We start from the raw sequence: 18,724 nt of genomic DNA on the forward strand, positions 1-18,724 counted from the left end.
ATCTCTTCGTCTTGGAGGAGATATTTCATGATCTTCTTGCTAGCCTCAGGTATTATTTAAATAAAGCTGACATTATTTAAATAAAACTCTACGTTTTTGAATCAACTATGATTTATAGTAAGCCTTGTATTACTCAAAAGCCAACCAACTGAAGCCTTTTATGTGCCTTTTTTCCATCTACCTGTCCTCTCTATGCTTTGATCAACTACGTCTGGCAAGGCTTAAAAAAAAATCCTGAAAGTTTCTGAGGAAGTAAGGACGTTTCATCCTAGGTGCTGGAAACTGCACAGTCCTCTTTGGAAATGTGCAATTATCACTTCAGTGAAAACCCCAAACCCACAACATCTGCCTATTTAATTTCTTACTGACCTTTACCTCCAGAGTTTCCCTCCTTCTGGCACATTTTGAGTCATGAATTAACTTTCGTGTCTGAGCTGAGGGACTGAAGAAATCCAGTTCCCATTTTAAAGCTTTTTCCCGACATCCTTGCAGCTTCAGCTGTCTTGTTCAGCTACATAAGTATGGGAAGAATGGCAAGTCATCACTTGCGTGCAGGCATCGTGTGTGACTTTGGTTACGTGAATACTGCATAGGGCAAATAATGCTTCCCTTGGTAAACCCACTCCCTACTTAATTGGTCTTTGAATTTGGAGAGTAACATCTGTAAAAATAACATAACTTTGTAAAAAAATGGTGTTAGAGTTGAAGAAGAAACACCTGCCAAGAAGGTTAGTTCTAGGATTTATTTTTTCCTTTGGAATGTCAGTTCTTTCATTTCTGAAGACCTCATGTGATGAAAACAAGGAGGCCTTTGTGTCAGATAATTCCCTCTGATAGTGGTGTTATCTCGGTACATGAGATTCCAATAAAAATGTAAATAGTGGCAGGGATTTTTTTTTTTTTTCAGTTGTAATCCCCTCCAGGGTAGTTCGCTGTGTTGATATGTACATATATTTATACATGCATATGCCTTGGAGCTAGCTAGCTTCTCCACTAGAGAAGAAAGGCGGCGTGACTCATGCACGCGCATCGTAGCAGCTACCTAAAAGGTGAAGGAAGTCCTGCTGCTGCTGCAAGGGAGGCAGTCTGAGGGAACCCCGCGTTCACTTTGTGTTACAAAGAAGTGGTGACAACTATTATACTTATTCCAGAAAAGGGAAAAGTACTTCTCCTGTGCAATTTGGTGAATGATTGTAAAAAGAGTATTCAGCTTGTACTTTTCAAGAGTTTAACATGTGTTCAGCGTTACTGAGTTAAATATATTTCTTGGCATAGGTATTCTGAAAATAAATGCAAAAAGAATTCTGCTCAACTCTTAGGAATTTAAGCAGAGGCTCATGCCCTGGAAGATATGTTCTCCTTGGTGTTCACAAGTACAGTTTGAAGCTCCCGTATGCTAGCACACTGAAGGATTTATCTCGTATGTATAATGCGGACTGAAATGTCATCGGTTGTCATGCTCCACCACTTTGGAAAATGTGAGCACTGATTATTTAGTTGCTTTGACGGAATTTGTATGCTTTGTGGAAAGCTCTGCGTATGGGGGACTTCCCAGGTGCAGCACTCGGCCTCACGCTATTCTGAATTGTCAAAACCTTGCGCTGATACCGCCCCTGAACGGCATCGTTAGCACTTGTGCTTCCTTGCGTCGGGTTTCTGAGCCCTTTGGGTTTGGTTGTGCTTTGTGGGGCTTCACCGTAGCCACGGGATCTGGGTTAGTGGAAATCTACCACAGGAGTAGAACTCGAGGTGGCCCCTGGAGTTCATCTGGATGGTCGAGAGCTGGAGCTTTCTTGAGAAGCCCGAACCAAAGCGGCAGGAGGCCGGGGGCTGTGACCACCAGGTCAGCTGTACCTCACGAGCTCCCCCGCGCCCCCTCAGCCCCCAGCCGTGTGAGGGAGGCGGCAGCCGCCCTCCTCCCCGTCCCGGTGCGGAGGGGTTAAGGCGGGTGTGCCGGCTGAGGAGCAGCCGAGCCGCTGCCGCCGCCCTCCGGGCGTGCCCGGCCCTCCCGCGCCGCGGCGGCAGCCCCGAGCCCTCAGTAGCGCGGCCGCGGGGCTGCCGGTTGGGCGGCCGTTAGCGGGACCCTGCCGGGACCCCTGCCCGCCCGCCGCCGCCATGCCGGGCAGCGACACGGCGCTGGCCGTGGACAGGACCTACTCGGACCCCGAGCGGCACCGGCGCCGCAAGACGCGGGTAACACGCGGGGGGGGGGGATGCAGGGGGTCAACCGCAGCTCCCTCAGCCTGACGGCTTGGTCGTGGAGCGGGGCTGCTGCCGTGACAGAAACTCGGGGGAGGTGGGAGGCCGGGGGCTCACCCGCCGGTGGGTTGGTGGAGCGGCTCCCTGCCTAGCTCCCCGGTGGGTGCCGGGGCTCGGGCTGCCTTCTCAGAGTTGCTGTTTACGGAGCCGCGCGCCGGGTGGCTTTATCCTGCCTCACGGAGCGGCTGTGGTTCCCGGTGCTGAACTTGCGGGGAGGCAGGGCTTGAAAGGTGTGTCAGCGTGTGCTGTGGGTAAAGGAAAAATATCCTATGTATCCCTGGCATATAACTTTATGGGATAGTTGTCTTATGGTCCGCTGGCGCGGTCAGCTTCCTTATTATTTTGATGCTTTGCTCACAGAGTACACGATAACCGTGTATAGACAGTGCTGGTGACCTTATCGCTTATTTAGTAGTCCTTGTGGTGAGCGTCTCGCTGAGGAAGGCAGCGGGCTCTCTGCTGTGTGCACAGCCCTCAAATCCTTACCGAGAGGCTCCGCTCCGACAGGTGTAAGGCACACGGCGCCTTCAGCCCCTGCGCTGCAGCAGGCCGCGAGGGAGAGGGACCTGCTCCGGCTGCCTCGGAGTATCAGCAGGAATCCCCCGTTGTCTCTTCAGTGCTAGGATGAGATCCCGAGTGCGTCAGTAACTGAGCTTCACAGTCTGAAGAGTGGGGATCAGCTATCTGTGAAGAAAAATGTTGTTTCGTCTTTCTGCTTTTTGTTGTACTGCACATTAGCCGTTCTTCCCATCCCCTCCCAGCTCATTAACTGAGAGCGCCGAAAAGGAGGCGGTGTGCCTCAGGTTGTTGCTGCATAATGCCGTGCTTTAGAGTCAGCAGCTTTACTACCCGACCTTTAGGATGTTCTTCGTCCTGCAAGCTGGGTGCAACAGCCATAATGCAGTTAAGAATTTTATGTGCTGCTTTTGTTTTTCTCTTAACGAGTTGAACTAGTTAGTTCCTTTTCATTGCTTTTGCTGAAAGAGTAATACGCTATCTAACTTAATGTGGCCATGGAAGAAAGTTGCTTACCTTCAAGGCTGATTTTAAGCATGCTTAAGAGTTGAAACAGAAGCCTCCATCCTATAGTATAGTTGATCTGTTTAAAAGCATGAGGTACCGTGATTAACATTCAGTATTGTACCTGTGTATTGAAAAATAAATCTCACTCTTAAGACAGTTTTATGAAAGTATTGGGCTTCTGTTTGGTTTTGAGTTTATTTTCATCAGGTTTAGCCTCTCCTTCTGTTTCTGCAGCCATGAGAATCAGAAATGTAACTCACTGAAGAGTTCCTAGAGTCGTATATAATTGCGTTGTTCCAGGGTCTAGGCTTTACAGGTTGTGCCAGATCTCATGCAACCTGTAATATAATTGGCAGAGATGGTAGCAGCAGGTTGTATATTCCAGATGATGGCAAGAGCTTGCACTAAATCCATTTGTGCTTATTAGGGACAAATAGGATTTTTTCCTGGGTAACTTCTACATTCCTCTTAATGCCTTAACCAAGGGGATAGAAGTGGTCAGGCACCGGAGCGGCTACAATCAGTGGTATTACGCAGGAAAGAAGCAAGAAAGCAGGATGCTGTTTCTCTCTTAGAGACTGAATAAAAAGCAGCTCAGCAGCTGGAGATAAAGCTCCTGTTCTGAAACATTCATGGCAAAAAGCAACACAGAGAACGAACGCGGCAGTACAGAGTCGGTGGGAGGACGCTCAGGGAACCCAACGCACCTGGGGGACCTGCCAGTGTGAAGAAGGTCTTGGAGTGGGTTTTATCAGCATGGTGGGGACAGCGTACAGTAAATAGGGCGAGATGCATTTAATATAGCTTGGGGGAAGGAGCGGCAAAGTAGTTGTTGGGCCTCATAGTCTGCATAAAATAAGCTACTGAGTCTAGTTTTTGCGTGGGAAGATTTTGAAGGACCACTCCAGCTCTGTGGCTTGCTGCCTGTGTCCTTTATGTGCCCTTCTAAGGATTTTTCTCCTGAGAAAGTAAAGCCTTCTCTGTGGATGGGGAAGAAGACTGTGCCACAACCGTAGGAAGGCATCACCAGATTCAGTTTGCAGAAGTGCTAAAGAAACTTACTGTGAATGTAGCCTTCTGAGTTTGTAAATATTGGAATCTGAGGGGAAAAAGATTTTACAATTCCTGCTGCAGTTAAAAACCACCTCCAGCACAATGCAACGGGTCTCTTCAGTACCTTCCTGTTTAAGGCCACTTGAAGCATGATTTTCTGGGCTCTGCTAACAACTCTCCAATGAACCACGTTACATCTTGTCCAAAGATCCCAGGGCCTGAAAGAAAGAAAATACTTTAGTGAGGGGCAACCAAGTCGTTCGTAACGTGGGGGGATTTACTGCTGCCTAAGGAGGTCAAGTACTTGGAGGGAGAGGTCGGGCTCCTGTTCCCTTCCCGGGCCAGGCTGTGCTGCGCGTGGCAGCACAGAGCAGGGCATAAAACGTCTGCCGTTTGCAGTGTAATGGTACTGGTGCCTTCCTGCTGTGCTGTTTCTTGGTGGGTGTGTATTTGGGCTAGGCTTGTTACCTTGGTTCTGGAAAGCCATCCATCCATCCCCAGCTGTAAGGGTGCCCTTCTGGGGCACCGTTCCTGCCTCTCCCCCTCCCCAGAACCAGACGGGTCGCTGCAGCTCGCTCTGTCTGGGGCACAGGTGGAAGCAGCGCGCACGTCGTGGTGCAGAGCGGTTCAGCTCACCTCTGCTAATAGCAGCTGCTGTGGGCTGCAGCTTCCCTGCACTTGGCATCCACTGCCGGTCAGTTCCTGCAGCACTCAGAAAACTAACACAAATCTTTCAAAAACAACCTCAGCCAGGAAGTAGAACGAGATATGGGAGCAACGGCTGCATTTTTAGATGTCGTGTACCAAGTCCTGTTCTCACTTGAACGTAGCCTGCAGGACAGCTAAGGAGTGTCTTGGTGCTTTCTCAGGGACTCAGTTTTTTGCAGCAAGTACTGCAAAATGAGACCAGAGGTGCTCAGATTCTGTCCACACCAGGCTTCTGAGGTGGCAAGTCCGTGCAGAGGTCTGTGCTATCACAGTAGCAATGCTCCTGATGCTCAAACTAGCTTCAGTATGCTAATTTATGCCTTATTGTGTTAACCTGTGCTTCAGGACTGCCCGTCAAGGCCATATTAAAGCTCTCACCTCTCAATGCTCACCAGCTTGTCCTGTTTAGATCTCGGAAGCCTGTGCGCTGAATTTTTTGCTGCTGGTCAGGGCATTGCTCTTCACTCTTGATCTCTTAACCCTTACAGAGCAAGAGTCCTCCACAATGCATCAGGGTTATGAATTTATACGTATGGTCTTGTAGAAGAAAGGTCCTCTTCTAGCACAACTAAAACACGAGTCCCTTACTGCACCCCGTTATAAGTCTCTGCAGTGATACAGCCTGCTTTTAACCACTGCCAGGTGCTTGAGACAGAGACACAGGAAGTCCTAGTTGCATGATTCCTCTCACGCTGGAGCATATTCAGAACTTTTGTTAGTGTTTCATCTGAAATAGTAAGAATTGTTGCTTTATATATAAAGAAAAATCTCACCTGGAACAGATGTGGATGTGCTATTCTTTTTAATCAACAAATGGGGATTCCTATTTTCAATCTTCTTGTGCACTCAGCCTTAGTGAGGCTCGCAGTAGAATCAGTGCTTTGTGGATGAGCTGATTCTTATCCAAACAACCAAAAAAAGGCTTACATTAAAAAAATACAGAAATCTGCTGCTTTTCTTGTATTCTAGTGATGAAAAATGTCCTCTGGCCTGTCTCTTCTAATTTTCCATGTCTCTTTTATGATCCCTCCCATTCATCTTGTCTATACACGAGGCAGTCTTTTTAATAATCTCTCCTCGTATGGAAGCCTTCCTAAGCCTCTAATCACTTTCATCATCTGCCGAGGATTCCCTTTATTTCTGGTAATCTTCAGTATATTTAGAGGAAATAGCATAAAGAGCCAGAGGAAGATTATTACTATTATTTAAAAAAACAATGAAAACAACAACAAAATCCACCACAGTTTCAGGAGAAATTGAGATTTAGTCTGTATTTCTGGTGTTCTGTAAATACAAGGGTCACTTACGTTGAAGAAATGTTTGGTCTGGGCTTTTGTGGCTTCTAACCAAACCTCCAGATACTTTGTGCCCAAAGAACCTATGCATGCTTCTGTCGCCGTTTCCTCATTTTTTTGACATAAGAATATTCTGTCTCATCACATTATCTTCATCTTAAGTATCAGCTTTAGATCCACAGTGTATCTAGAAATGTGCGAAGCCTGTCAAAGGGTAGGCTCCGTGATGCAGGAGTATGGGGAGTAAGAAAGGGAAGCATCGGTTGTGGTTTTAACCCCATGAAACAGATCAGCTGCATAGACCTGAAGAAAAGCCCGTTCATTTAAAACAACAATCCTGTTTTTAATATTTTGTCACTGTAGAGCTGTTTGGAGAACTGTAACTGTTTTTTCTAGTGCTAGAAAGGACTGTTAGGAAGTTTACAAAGCAGCTATCCTTTCTTTTGTTGTTTTTTTTTCCTCTGTGTACTTTGAGTTTTGGGATTAAATACATCTAAATGCTAAAGGTCAGTGTGAGGTGTAATTCGTTGCTGTCAAACAAAATAAAGGGGGCAAACGCTGCTATACAGCTTCGTATGGCATTGCTGTGCTCCCCCGATCCTGCGGAGTGAACCGACGTGGTAGAGTCATGAGCCATAAATATTTTATCTTCACCCAGTCCACCTTCTTCCTTCCAATCCAAGATGTAAACAGCAAGTGAAGGTGGGGATTCACGTTCTTTTCAAGGTTTAGGATGGCTTCTAGGTTTGGAAGTTTTGTACTTAGACCTTTCATCGCTTTTGGTCTCTGCCTGGAAACGTAGTGTCTCTGAAGATCGTCTCTCCTCTGCTGTGCTTCTGGTTCGTCCTTCCTGCAGTGGCTGGCATTGCTTGCAGGGCTGGGGCACCTACTGGCAGCTCTTTAAATGTTAGGTCTGTTTAAAACAAACAGACCCCCCGACTTAGCCACCGGAAGGAAACCTCCATCCTCTTGGCTCGTGCTTTTATGAAGGACGTGCAGTTGCCCTCCCGCCAGGGTGCCAGTGGTGGTGCGGGGGGGGTGCAAACAGTTCCAGCTCCGTGGCTTGCCTCTCCTCATCGTCTGTGTAGGTGAGGCTTTAGCTAGGTGCCACCCGGCACAGGGTCTGCGTTGAGGCAGAGCCTGCGAGCTCTTGGCTGTGCTGGCTGTCACTGCCCAGGCTGAGAAGATTGCCGCTGCCCCTTGTCTGCTTTTAGTGGTCTTGGCACCACGAGCAAGTGTGCAGCTTTCCTTGTCGCCCCTGGAGCTGAGTGGTTTGGGGAGAGACGTGGGTGGGAGAGGAGACTGTGTAGTGTTGGTGAGGGGTGGAACACAATTCTCATTTTTCTTTTATATATTCAGGGAGTGCCACTTTAGCAATAGTGCAAATGCTCGTTAGCAAGGAGGGTTGCATTATTTTACTATCGACATTTTCTGCTCTTCCCTTGGTCCAAAGGAGGAACAGAGTGTTATTACGCAAAGCCAGAAATAACCCTGCTGCTCTAAAGCCTTGACATATGGGAGCTGGTATGCAACTGGGGTGCGTGTGCCTGTGCAGCTAGCCTTCTGCACGCTCGCTCAGCAAGTGACAACTCTGCTGAGGCAGTTTTTGTATCGTCCTACGTAATCTAAGCTTTAATTTAGGGACAAGAATGGAAGAGGAGGGCTGTCCCTGCTAGCTGAGCTATAAAGAATATCTACAAATTGCAAGCTGCGATGCTATTACTGTGGAAAGCTGGAATGAGGCTTTTTGTTCTGTTCTTTTTATTAAAAAAAATAAGGAAAGAAAAGAATAATAGCGAGACTTGTCCCACTTTATTATTGTCATGTTTTTGTGTTGCAAAAGCATAAAATTTGAGAGGATAGAAGCTAGTAGCAGTGCTTTCTTTAGTATTTTCTTAGTTACATTATATTGGATGCTCAGACTATGGAGTGCTTTAGTGGGCCTTTGATATAAAATATTCGGCATCTTGATTAACTGTTAGCGCAGTAGGCACCTCTTACTTGTTTTATCTGTTTGTAATGGTTTAGTAACAGTTACCTTCCTTTATACATTTCGATTCGGTAGCCCTGCCTGAAGAGGTTGCAGGGCATGCAAAGCACTAATGCTGTGCTATTGAATCGAAATCAAAACGTGACGCACGCCGTCCTGAGCTCCAGCGGGACCTTGTCATTGCCATCAGTAACCTATGGAACTCGTCCCAGATGAATTAGAGCAGCCTTACGGAAGATTTTCTGCGCATTAAGCAAGCGCCCTTTACAGGATAGCAGGTGCTCCTGTCTGTTCGGATGCCAGTCTCATCTGGCTTTAGTCAGGATGGGTTGGGTGGGTTTTAGTCTTCGGTTTTGTTTTGTAAATAAACCATCTTGTAGCAGGCTTGGCTACAAACGCGTGGAAGCATGTGTGCTTTCTGGCAAAGGTTGTGACGAAAAGAGCGGCCTCTGTGTTTGTCTATCTATATAAATAAGTTAAAACACCGAGGACTGCAACAATTAAACATTAAGTAATGGTCTGTGTCATATGATTTCATGGAAATAATAGGGCTGTGCCTTTCAAAAAGGCTACTCACATCTACAAGATACTACACTACTGGCTTCTTAGGCATTAAATAAGATTTTTTTTATTGACTTGCTAACGCTGTGTTTAAAGCAAGCGTTTTTAGCTGAGGATGAAACATTGTGATGGAAGCTGGTGTTTTAAAGATTGGGAAGACTGCAGTGCTCCAAAATCAGTTTATGTGAGCAAAAGGTGTTGATTTTCAAGGGTGATACAACACTTCAGAGCAGAGCTGGTAGAAGTGTACATCCTCCTTTCTCACAGTAAAAAACGATGTTGCCTACCCCCACCAAAAAAGCCCTCCGGTTCAGGTAAGTAATACAGCTTAGAGGAAACGTGAGGAGTCAGTGCTCTGGGGTCTGTGGATCATCAGTCTTCAAACCTAAGCGGGCTGTCAGTGCTATACTTCAAGCCGTACTGTGACAGGAGGAGAAGCCCAGTTAGGGTAAGTCGATGCAGCAAGTTTCTCTGGTTTTACAGCATTCGCTTCTCCTTTTCTCCTGAGTTATTCCGGTACGTTTAATCTAGACGTTGCAATTAAGCTAGGACTTACTATTCAAATGCAGAGTGCAGTGAACATGCAGAAAACGCGCTGCTCTGTGCCACCGTGCCTGGACACGAGAGTGCCGCCCAAAGATGAGGCCGGCGGAGCAGTTAGCGCTGACCCCTTGCGTGGCACGGTTCAGTGAGGTACCACCTGGTAGCAAACCGTGCCTCGGTGGGTGCTCCGGCTCCACGCCTTCGCTCTCGCTTCCCGGGAGGTCTCATCCCAAATCCAGTAACAACACCCCTTACCCTAAACCCACACCTTGTCCCAGGACTTCCCTGGGGAGGCAGCAGCTGGCCCAGAGTTGGGGGGCTGGGAGGGAGATGGGTGGTGGAAGGAGGGGTACAGGTGGGACTTCGCGTGCTGTGCCCAGAATGTAGCCGCTCCTGTTTTTTCTCCTCCTTTATCCCTTTTTTCCTTTCCTTTGGGGGACTGACTATGTGCTATGGGTGCACCCTGGACACTGAATTACCAGCCTTTTATGTAAGTCTAGAAAGTGCGTGAATTCAAATCTGAAAGCGATGGGAAACAGGAAAGGACAGGAGAAATGCTTCTTGGTGTTGGGGGGGTGGGGCACACACAAGCAAAAGAAGAAAAGGTAATAAAATGTGTGAGAGTGGCTAAATCCAACAGATAAGAAACATGCGTTTCTCCTGAGGTACATCTTTTGTTAGGCATTTTGTTACAAGAAAGCTTGGTTAAATGTCAGCTTTCCGAACCCTTTCTTCTCTTGCCTGCACCAGTTCTACTGTTTCCCAACAGTGTTCTGACACATTGTCTTATGAAGAAGATGCATCCTGCATCACACGCCTTTGGATTCTCTTTGGCGTGGTAAAATAAATTTGACAGCACTTCTTGAATTATGTATCTGGCTTTTTTAAAAAATTTTTTGGACTTAAATCACTCTGGAGAATATGCAGTGTGTTGAAGAAACTGTGACAAATGTGGATTTGGCTAGAATCACACTAAGAACTTATTCCAAAGGTCAGATGTAATTTTCTTGTATCCCTTCTTGACACCACATGTTTATAAAATAAAATGCTTCGGTACTTGTTATTGCTCCAGTTATCAATGTATGTGCATAGTATGGGCGTGTGGCTCATATTATGTTAGGAATCTGTTTTACGAGAGGTTTTGGCAGGAATACCATGATTCTGTGTCATGGTAGTCCATGATATTTATTGCCAAATCTGCAAGGTACCTCTCCACCTCCTCATCAAGTTTCTGATTTCCTTCTGCACCCCCCCCCCCCCCGCCCCCTTTTTCCTACGATGCCCATAGAAGGGGGCTATCTCTGTTCAGTTTTTCTCCATTTCTTAAAAAAAATCTGGCTACATTTTATCACCTGTAACCAGTCCTGTTTTGAGCAAATTCCATGATACCAGTTTTGATGATCAAAGGGGGAGTGACAGCCTGCTCCTCAGAATATATCTCTAACTCTTATCTTAGGAGTCTCTTTAGAGCCAGGCAGTGAATGGCAGCAGACCGACTGAGTTGCTGCCAGGCTCCTGCTGTGCTAAAATGGGTCCAGAAGGTTCACGGTGAGTTTGCCATACTCCTGAGTTGTCTTCCTCCACAGCTTTTCGTGAGGGTCTTTGCAGTGCTACCCTTTCCTTACGCATGAATTCATACAGTGGGTGACCCTCAGGCCCTTCCGAAATACAGCGTTGTCACAAGCAGGTGCGGCTGGCCCCGATGAGAGCCCATGACCTGCGTGTACTCCTCCTGTCCTCTGCAAGGGGACGGCGTTTGGCAGACTTGAGCCAGAGGCATGGGGTGGCAGGGGGATGCAAGAGTGTGCAAGCATTTCTTAACGAGGTCTGAGCAAGCCTTAAGAAAAGGAGAAGGGTGAAGACAAGGAGGTCTCTGACAGTCAGTGAGAGTTTCTTCTCTGTTTGCCAGTAGGTGTATCCAAGAAACTCTGAGGCTGTCCTTGTTGACGCTTGCACATTTTGTTCCAGAAACTGTATGGATGCAGTCCGTGCAATTTGTTGTGAAGAGTACCAGGGAGCATTGCTGTCTCTAAGAGCTAGACGCTCGCTGCTGCTAGTCAGGGATGTGTGCCACTCTCAGGTTATTCTGTTGTCTTCCCAGTGCTGACTCCCATGGTCTTCTCTGTCTTTAGAGCACAGATAGATCCCATTAAGCAAATCTGTTCCTGATATTTATGAAACCAGCTTCCTGTGCTTTTCTACCTGAGAGGCGTGACTGTCTCTTGCAATATAAACTTAATGTAGAAAAAAAGATGCATCTTTCATTGTGCTTGGTTTATTTATTTATTTAGCCTATGAGGAAGACTTCTTTTATTTTTTAAATGTACCAAGGAACTGGAAGGGCTTGGGTTGCACGTAAGTATTCAGGAGTATGAATAAGAAATGAACTGGCAAAGCTTGATCTGAAAGTGATCGAGTGGCATCTCTAGTGACACCTTACTTATAAAACTTGGTATCTAGCTTTGTTTGTGATTTATTGCTGCAAGAAGCTATGATACCCGCGTTCTTTTAGATTTAGGAAAGGGCTTTGGGTATTGAATTCAGTAGTTTACAAATCGTTCTTTTAGAAAATGTTTTGACCTGTGTTGCCACTTTTCACGTGCACCTTAGGTGGATTTCTCATTCACTAATGAATGTGTACGTTTCACTGAAGCATATATATATATATATAATATATATAAAACTGCTCTTTAGTTTTGAAGAAGTACTCTTGCAGTGAAGTTACACCTACCCGTGGTGTTTAGAAACAAACAGCCAAGCCCTTGTTTCAGTTATTCTTGTTTGGACTTGAGAGCATCAACCAGGACAATCTGTGTGCTTTGTGCCATTATGTGGCGTGGCACTTAATGTCAGAGAAGGTTGAAGCTCAGTGATTTGCTTGAAGATAATCTCTGGTTTGAAATGAAGTGTAGAGCAGCGGTGACAACATCAGCCTAAGGCCCTGCAGACACGGGTTCAGCGTACTGCGGCAGCACCTGGCCCTTGTGCAATGGTGGAGTCGCTTCACCCCTCCCAAGGTGGTGTGGTTTCACCCAGCGTGCACAGAGTGTAACTGCTGTGCAGGGTCCGTATTTCAGTATTTCACAGTCACTAGTCATCTGGATGGCTATTTCTTTTTTTTAAAGGGGAAGAAGGGAGAAGGGGACAATTAAACAACAAAACCAAATGAAACCCAACAAAACCAAATGAAACCCAACAAAACAACTTTTTTTTGATGCTCCAAGAATATGTAGCTCATGCACCTTGCTGCTTTCCACATGAGGCAGACTTTAAGGATGCTACCTGTCGTAGGTGGCTCTTCCCCAGAAATAGTGTACGCCCCGTGTAACTCCAGGGTTGCCCACCTGCTCCTAAGGCGGTTGTGTGGGGCACTTGAGAGGGGCCCAGCTCCTGCAGGTGCCCTGTCTGATCTCTACAGATTTGGCAGAAGCTTGAGCTAAATCATGAAGCTGGGCATCTGAAGCCGGTTTAGATTAAATCCACTTGAAACAGCTGTGTGGCAGTGGATACTGCAGGAAAGATGCAAATTTCACCATTTTTCTAGCATTACAGAACTAGCTGTATGTAGCGAATATCCAGGCCTCTATGCCAAATCGCCTTGACTCCTGAGTGGGAGAGTCCTTAAGGTTCTCGTTAGGCCGACAAGCAAAGCGTTTTTCTGGCTCTCCCTCTTTCAAGGTGCATTCTTAATAATTCTGAATGTTCATTTCACATATGCTTAATTATACTGTTTTAGGAGAACTTCTCCTCCGCAATCTCTGTATTTTGCCAGCTTTGTCATTATGCATAGAAACTATTGCTCTCGGGTCGCTCAGACACTTGGCAGTACAGGATGTTACCTTTCCTTTTCCCCTCCTCTCTCTGTTTTGGCTCAATTATGATTATTACAGAGTGCTCCTGTTGTGAGTGCTGTACAGAAATGCACGATTTTCCTCTGTGTAGTTAAGCCAGAATTAAATTGTGGATGGATTGCTTTTTTCTTCTCTTTTTTCCCCGAGGAGCACAGGTGAAAGAATACCAATGTGTGACTTGGAAAGAGAGAGAGGAATGCTGGTTTAACTTGTTACTGCAAGAAAGTGAACGATTGCTTCTGTAAGTTTGTAGGGCGCTCGTTACTTCTGGCAGCAGCACGTGCTGCTGCTAACGTTAGGTTTGGCAACGTTTGGCGTTTTGTTAGCGGTGCGTTAAATTGGAATTAAGTGGGTACTGCCTTCCACGTGTCGTCTTTTGCTTCTTCTGGGTGAACATGGTGTCTTTGTGTATATGCAGGACTACTTTGGGTTTGAAATATTTATTTTTTTTCCAGTAAAAATTTTTCTGTTGGTTTAAGGAATTCACTTCAGCCTTGCTTAACCTACGGCAAAAGATGTAACGGTAGGGTAGGGTGGTTAGCCCTCATCTGGCTGCCAAACAGACCTCGGTCTCCTCTAAACTTTGGGGCAGGTTCTGCCAAGTTAAAATGGATCCTTCCTGAGGAGCATCCCTCAGATCTTCCCTAGGATACGAAGACGTACAGCAGGTGAGCATATGCAGCAAGCCTTCCCAACGCGGCGAGAAGTGCTGCGCGGCAAGTTTTCAGTGTCGTTGCTGCATGTTGTTCACGTGAGGCTGCTGTGTGCCTGGCCCGTGGCAGGTTTTCCTGCTGTCAGCTTTGTTCCACAAGATTTCTCCGGCTGAAGGAGGAGCCTGTGCGGCACAGTGGCAGGGCAGAAGGGCACACAAGGCTGAACTCTGAGCTCTGCTGTTATACCGAAGGACGTATAGGATTTGTAATCAATTGCTCTGTCGGAGGTCCAAAATAGAGGCTGCCTGATAAAATACATAACTTCACTTGCACAAACCCTGGCCTTCAGAGGAAGTATGATGCTGCGTCTTAATTCCTTTGAAACTTAGTTTTTATGATGGTCTTCTAATTGCTTCTGTTCCAATCCTCAGAGGAAGAATGCAGTCGTTCCCCGTATAAGTGCTTCTTCAGCATGATCTGTCCGTGAATCCCCCAAACTGCTGTGTCGTCTTTTCAGAACGTGCCCCACAATCTTCAGTATGTGACTGCTTTTGCTGTTGTTCAGTAGACCTTCCCATCTTGAAGAGAATGGGGTACAGGAGGGAGATGGGGACACCTTTCTGTGCTTCATCTACAGCGCTGTGGCTCAAGTGGGTGTTTGTGTTAGGGAAATTTGGGTCTGACGCTCATCACTCTTCAAGTGTAACTGTGTAGATGATCACTGGCATGTGACTGTGACTGACGGTGCGTAGGGAGTTGCAGCACCGGTCCCTGTTCCTGCAGACATATGCCTTACTTGTCCTTTTGCCTCACCTTTTCTTTCTCTAGCAATGAGAAGGAAAAGGTTGTTCATGCATATACTGTTTCTTCGGATGCTGAACTTGTACTGAAGTTGTTGATATGGAAACTGAATTCTTACTTGAGAACTTGAGTTAGGATATGCATTTTTAAAAGCAGAGAAAGTTCTGTTTTAGGCATATAACTTCTGTCGTACTGCTTTGTTTCTTTTTAATGTATTTGTGACTGATTTTAGAAAAATAAAGGGCAACAGTTGATTTAATTAAAGAAAGGGCTGCCCAAGAAGCTAACTTTACAATGTCACACCATTAAATCCATTTTATTACTATCCCTTGCAAATTGCAGTAGACTCTTAATGTCTATTTTTAAGAAGAAACTTTTGTCTCTGATTACATCCAGTGTAGCTTGCTAATTTTAGGGGCGTGAACTCCTCATGATTTAGTGAGACGAAGTTTTAATAGCTGTGTCTGAATACTTGGTTAAAGTTTATCACTGTATGTCTCTGTGTGGGGCCAAACATGTTGCTTATGCTGCTGCTGTTTTGATGACTAACAGGCTGAGTGATAAATATATGCTTTTATTAAAGGTAGTGGAGTAGGATGAAATTCTCATTCTGAGATGATTTTGAACAGTTTCATGTCTTAATAAACTGAGTCATCGCACCAGTGTGTTTTAACGCCAGAGTTAGAATTGGCATGAAGGTACCGCATTTGAGCTGAGTTTTTGAGATTTCCATCTTAGTGGTGGTGAACTTGACGTGTATTTTGCTAGCAAACACACAAAACATTATCTTTATCTTCTGTAGTAATTCTCCTTTGCTAAATTTGGAGAAGCTTTAATTTTAGAAGGGTAGTGCCTGGTGTCATCCAGTGCTGTGATTAACATACTGGGAAGATTCAGTTCGAGCTGCTCCAAGACTCTTGTAAGTAAGTTGCGTCACTCTGAAATGTTTTTTCCTCCTGGGGCAGACAGGTCTATCTGTTGTCATTATCTTTGCAATAGCAATAAGATTTAGGAGACAGTCGTGTTAACAAAGGTACAAAGTGTCCTCAATTCGGCAGCTCATTTCCAAACACACAAAAACTCAGCATTGTCACAGCAAATGTGCTTGCTTTTCTGAAAGTTGAATGCTCAGAAGCATTCCTTAGGCTAACACTATGCTCAGCTTTCTTCTGCCTGAATAAGTTTTGTATAGTTTATTCAGCCCTTGTCTCATTTTAAAAAGGAACAATGACTAAAGATGATGCCCATGCATTATTTGAAATTGTAAGTACATGTTATGTATTCTGCAACATTCCTGCATAGCTTTTTTTCATGAGTGAACAAATTTGACAGTGCGAAAATATCAGTGTTCTGATATTTGAATGTCCCAGAAGATGCACTTCTATTTTTAACTTCCTTATTCCCAATTATGCCAAGTCATTCCATGTCCCCACCAGAGTAATGAGCTGACTCTTTGCTGTATAAAGCTCTTCTCTGGCAAGGTGTGCTGTTCGTGCAACAGAGCACTCTCAAGAAAACTTTTTTATAAAGTTATGATTTACCCGGACTCACAACTCCATATCCTTACTATACTGGTATGCTAGATATACTCCATATACTTAGGATACTCTTGCAGGTGCCAAGTGGAGCTTCCAAATTACTGGACGCTAATAAAAAATGACTAAGGTACTATTGGAAATTGGAGCTATATTTCATACCAGTTCCTGTAGTTTTCCATCTCTGAGAACTTTGTTATGAAAAGCTGAGAGAACGGGGTGTGACGGCTGTGAAGATTGGGAAGCTGCTGTTAAGCATTATCGATCTCCAAGCCACCACAAGTAGAGCAATTTTATTGTTGTCGGCTCAGGGCATATCCTCTTTCGGGGTTTAATGGCCAGTGTGAATTATAATAGCAGTGCGTATTAATTATTCGTAAAACATTCGTACTTCTGTGGCTAAAATGTGCCTCCTCCTGCGTGTGACACCATGACTTCAGCCACAGATCTCGTAAGCTGCGTTGCCCGTGGTGGTTGTAGTGCCGCCAATACTTGTGTTTGGTAACAAAGAGCCTGTGCTATTGCGGCAGCAGGGATTTTTCACAACATTAAAGAAAACCCAGAAACCCCTTTAACATGAGGATCTTTTGGAGCTGTTTTAGCTCTAAATCCTGTCCAGAGATTTATGAATTTGATGCATCTCTTTTCAGATGTTGTAGGCTTTTTCCACTCTGAGAAATGCAGATTTCCTATCGCCTCCTATACTAACCTTTCTCTTCTCTTCCCTCTGCATCCATCTCATCTTGCAGTAATACGTTTAATGCTCTTTGGTCTCATTAGGCTTCATCTCTCTTGGATACATTTAAATTGTTTATTAAGAGACTCAAGCACGCGTTTCAAAGGCATTTTACTTCTTAATCCCTTGGAACTAGAAGCAGTATGTTCCACCATGTAAATAAAAAGAGTAGGGTAATCCCCCAGGGGAGATTAACTGGGAATGAGGTTAGCCTGTTTGGGTATCTGCATAGATTTCTAAATGGTTAACTTGGACCTGGGTATCCAGCAAGGCGCTCCTGTTCAGTGGAAGAGTGGAGGCAGACCGGCTAATCAGGGTGTGTAGAAATGAGAGGTACTTGCAATCCAGGTGAAAGTAAGACACGGAGAACTTCAGCTTTGGTCTTTGTGCTGGAGAGTCAGTGGGGTTAACCTCCTCCAGGAGAACAGCCAGCGTAGCGTGGGACCTCTTTGGGGAAGAGAAGGGGATGTTCCAAGTAAGTAAAACCCTTGGCATCACCCGAGTGACATGGGGGGGCTTGAAAACAAATGGATCCCTGGGCAAATTTTCAAGGAGAGAGTAATTAAGTGCTTAGCTGAAGGCTTGGATGTGAGTAGAAGATGAAATAAATTTAACTTCTGGGTTAACCAGTGGTGGATCCTCCCAGTTAAAGTGGTCTGTTACCTTAGCAAAGGTGAATACCGTGTCTGCTGAGTTCCCTTTGCTTAGGAGACGAGAATATGCAGCCCTGAGTCAAACAATTGTTATGATGCCGTGGGATAAACAGTGCGAGAAGTTGGAGACTTCATAAGGGAGGGGGGAATAGAAGAGAGATGGAGGTAGAGGCGGTTAATAGTCTTGCAGAGCATCTGGTATAATTCCCCTTTAAGCAAAGAGAAGTTTGTGCTATTAAATGAGCTGTCGTTTAATGTATGGCAGCCTGTGCACCGGTACCAAGGAGGAATGTTTGAAATCAGGTTGGGTGTAGAAGAGACAGACCTAGCTGTGAGTAAAGGCAGGGTAGGAATCAAGATGAAAAACTTATCCTTGGGAGTGATGGTGTTCTGAAATTGCTTTCCTAACTTGAGTAGCAGGAAAAATACATAACTTCTTTTGAAAGGAAGCCTGGTAAGTTTATGAACGTAACTTTTCAATGTTAGGAGCCAGGAAGTTCCTTTAAGTCCTTTGTTTCTGCGCTGGAAATAATTTTATTTATTTCCTGAGGCTTCTGCATTATTCAGATCCTTTGAAGTGAGTGTATTCTGCCCATTGGATTTGGCCTGGCTTCAGCCAAATTTGACAGGAGAACAGAGGCTTCAAAGGTAATGAGCACAGACATTTTGTGAAAGTAATTTTTCCATCTCCTCACCAGGTACTTATCTATTCTTTTAGGGCATGAAAGCTGGAGGTAATTTGTACATTATCCACTTGCTGGCATGCTGTCTGGTCAGTAGGTAGATAAATTTAAGATTCTCTGTAGAACATGCCCTCTTGCCCACCTGCCAGGCCAGAAAGCTTATGGCAGGGACACTAACAAAGTAGGAGCTGTTGTTATAAATGACTATTAAGGACACGGGAGCAAGAAGAAAACACTATAAACTTTTAGGGGCATAAGAGACTCTTGAAGGTGTTGAGGTGTGGGGAGGGGATCTGGGAAGATACTGCAGGTGCTGTTGCTGTAGGAAATGAGCGTAAGGGCCATGTGATACCATATTTCCTTGCTTTTGCTGAGCAAAA

The 18,724-nt window shown here is 45.4% G+C and overlaps 1 protein-coding gene across 4 annotated transcripts in view; it reads left to right on the forward strand.

The window, feature by feature from the left end:
- Positions 1 to 18,724, forward strand: part of TMCC3 (transmembrane and coiled-coil domain family 3) — a 141,218-nt gene that overhangs the window by 88,608 nt on the left and 33,886 nt on the right. The window contains exon 1 of one of the 4 annotated variants that reach the window (XM_080592958.1): positions 1,941 to 2,193. The exons of the other annotated variants lie outside the window; for them this stretch is intronic. Coding sequence (XP_080449084.1) covers positions 2,116 to 2,193 — 78 coding nt within the window. The 5' untranslated portion in view covers positions 1,941 to 2,115. Of the gene's footprint in view, positions 1 to 1,940; positions 2,194 to 18,724 lie in introns of those variants that run through there. 4 annotated transcript variants of the gene reach the window in all.

Source organism: Anser brachyrhynchus (assembly GCF_964034855.1).
Source record: "Anser brachyrhynchus genome assembly, chromosome: 1".
NCBI lineage: Eukaryota > Metazoa > Chordata > Aves > Anseriformes > Anatidae > Anser > Anser brachyrhynchus.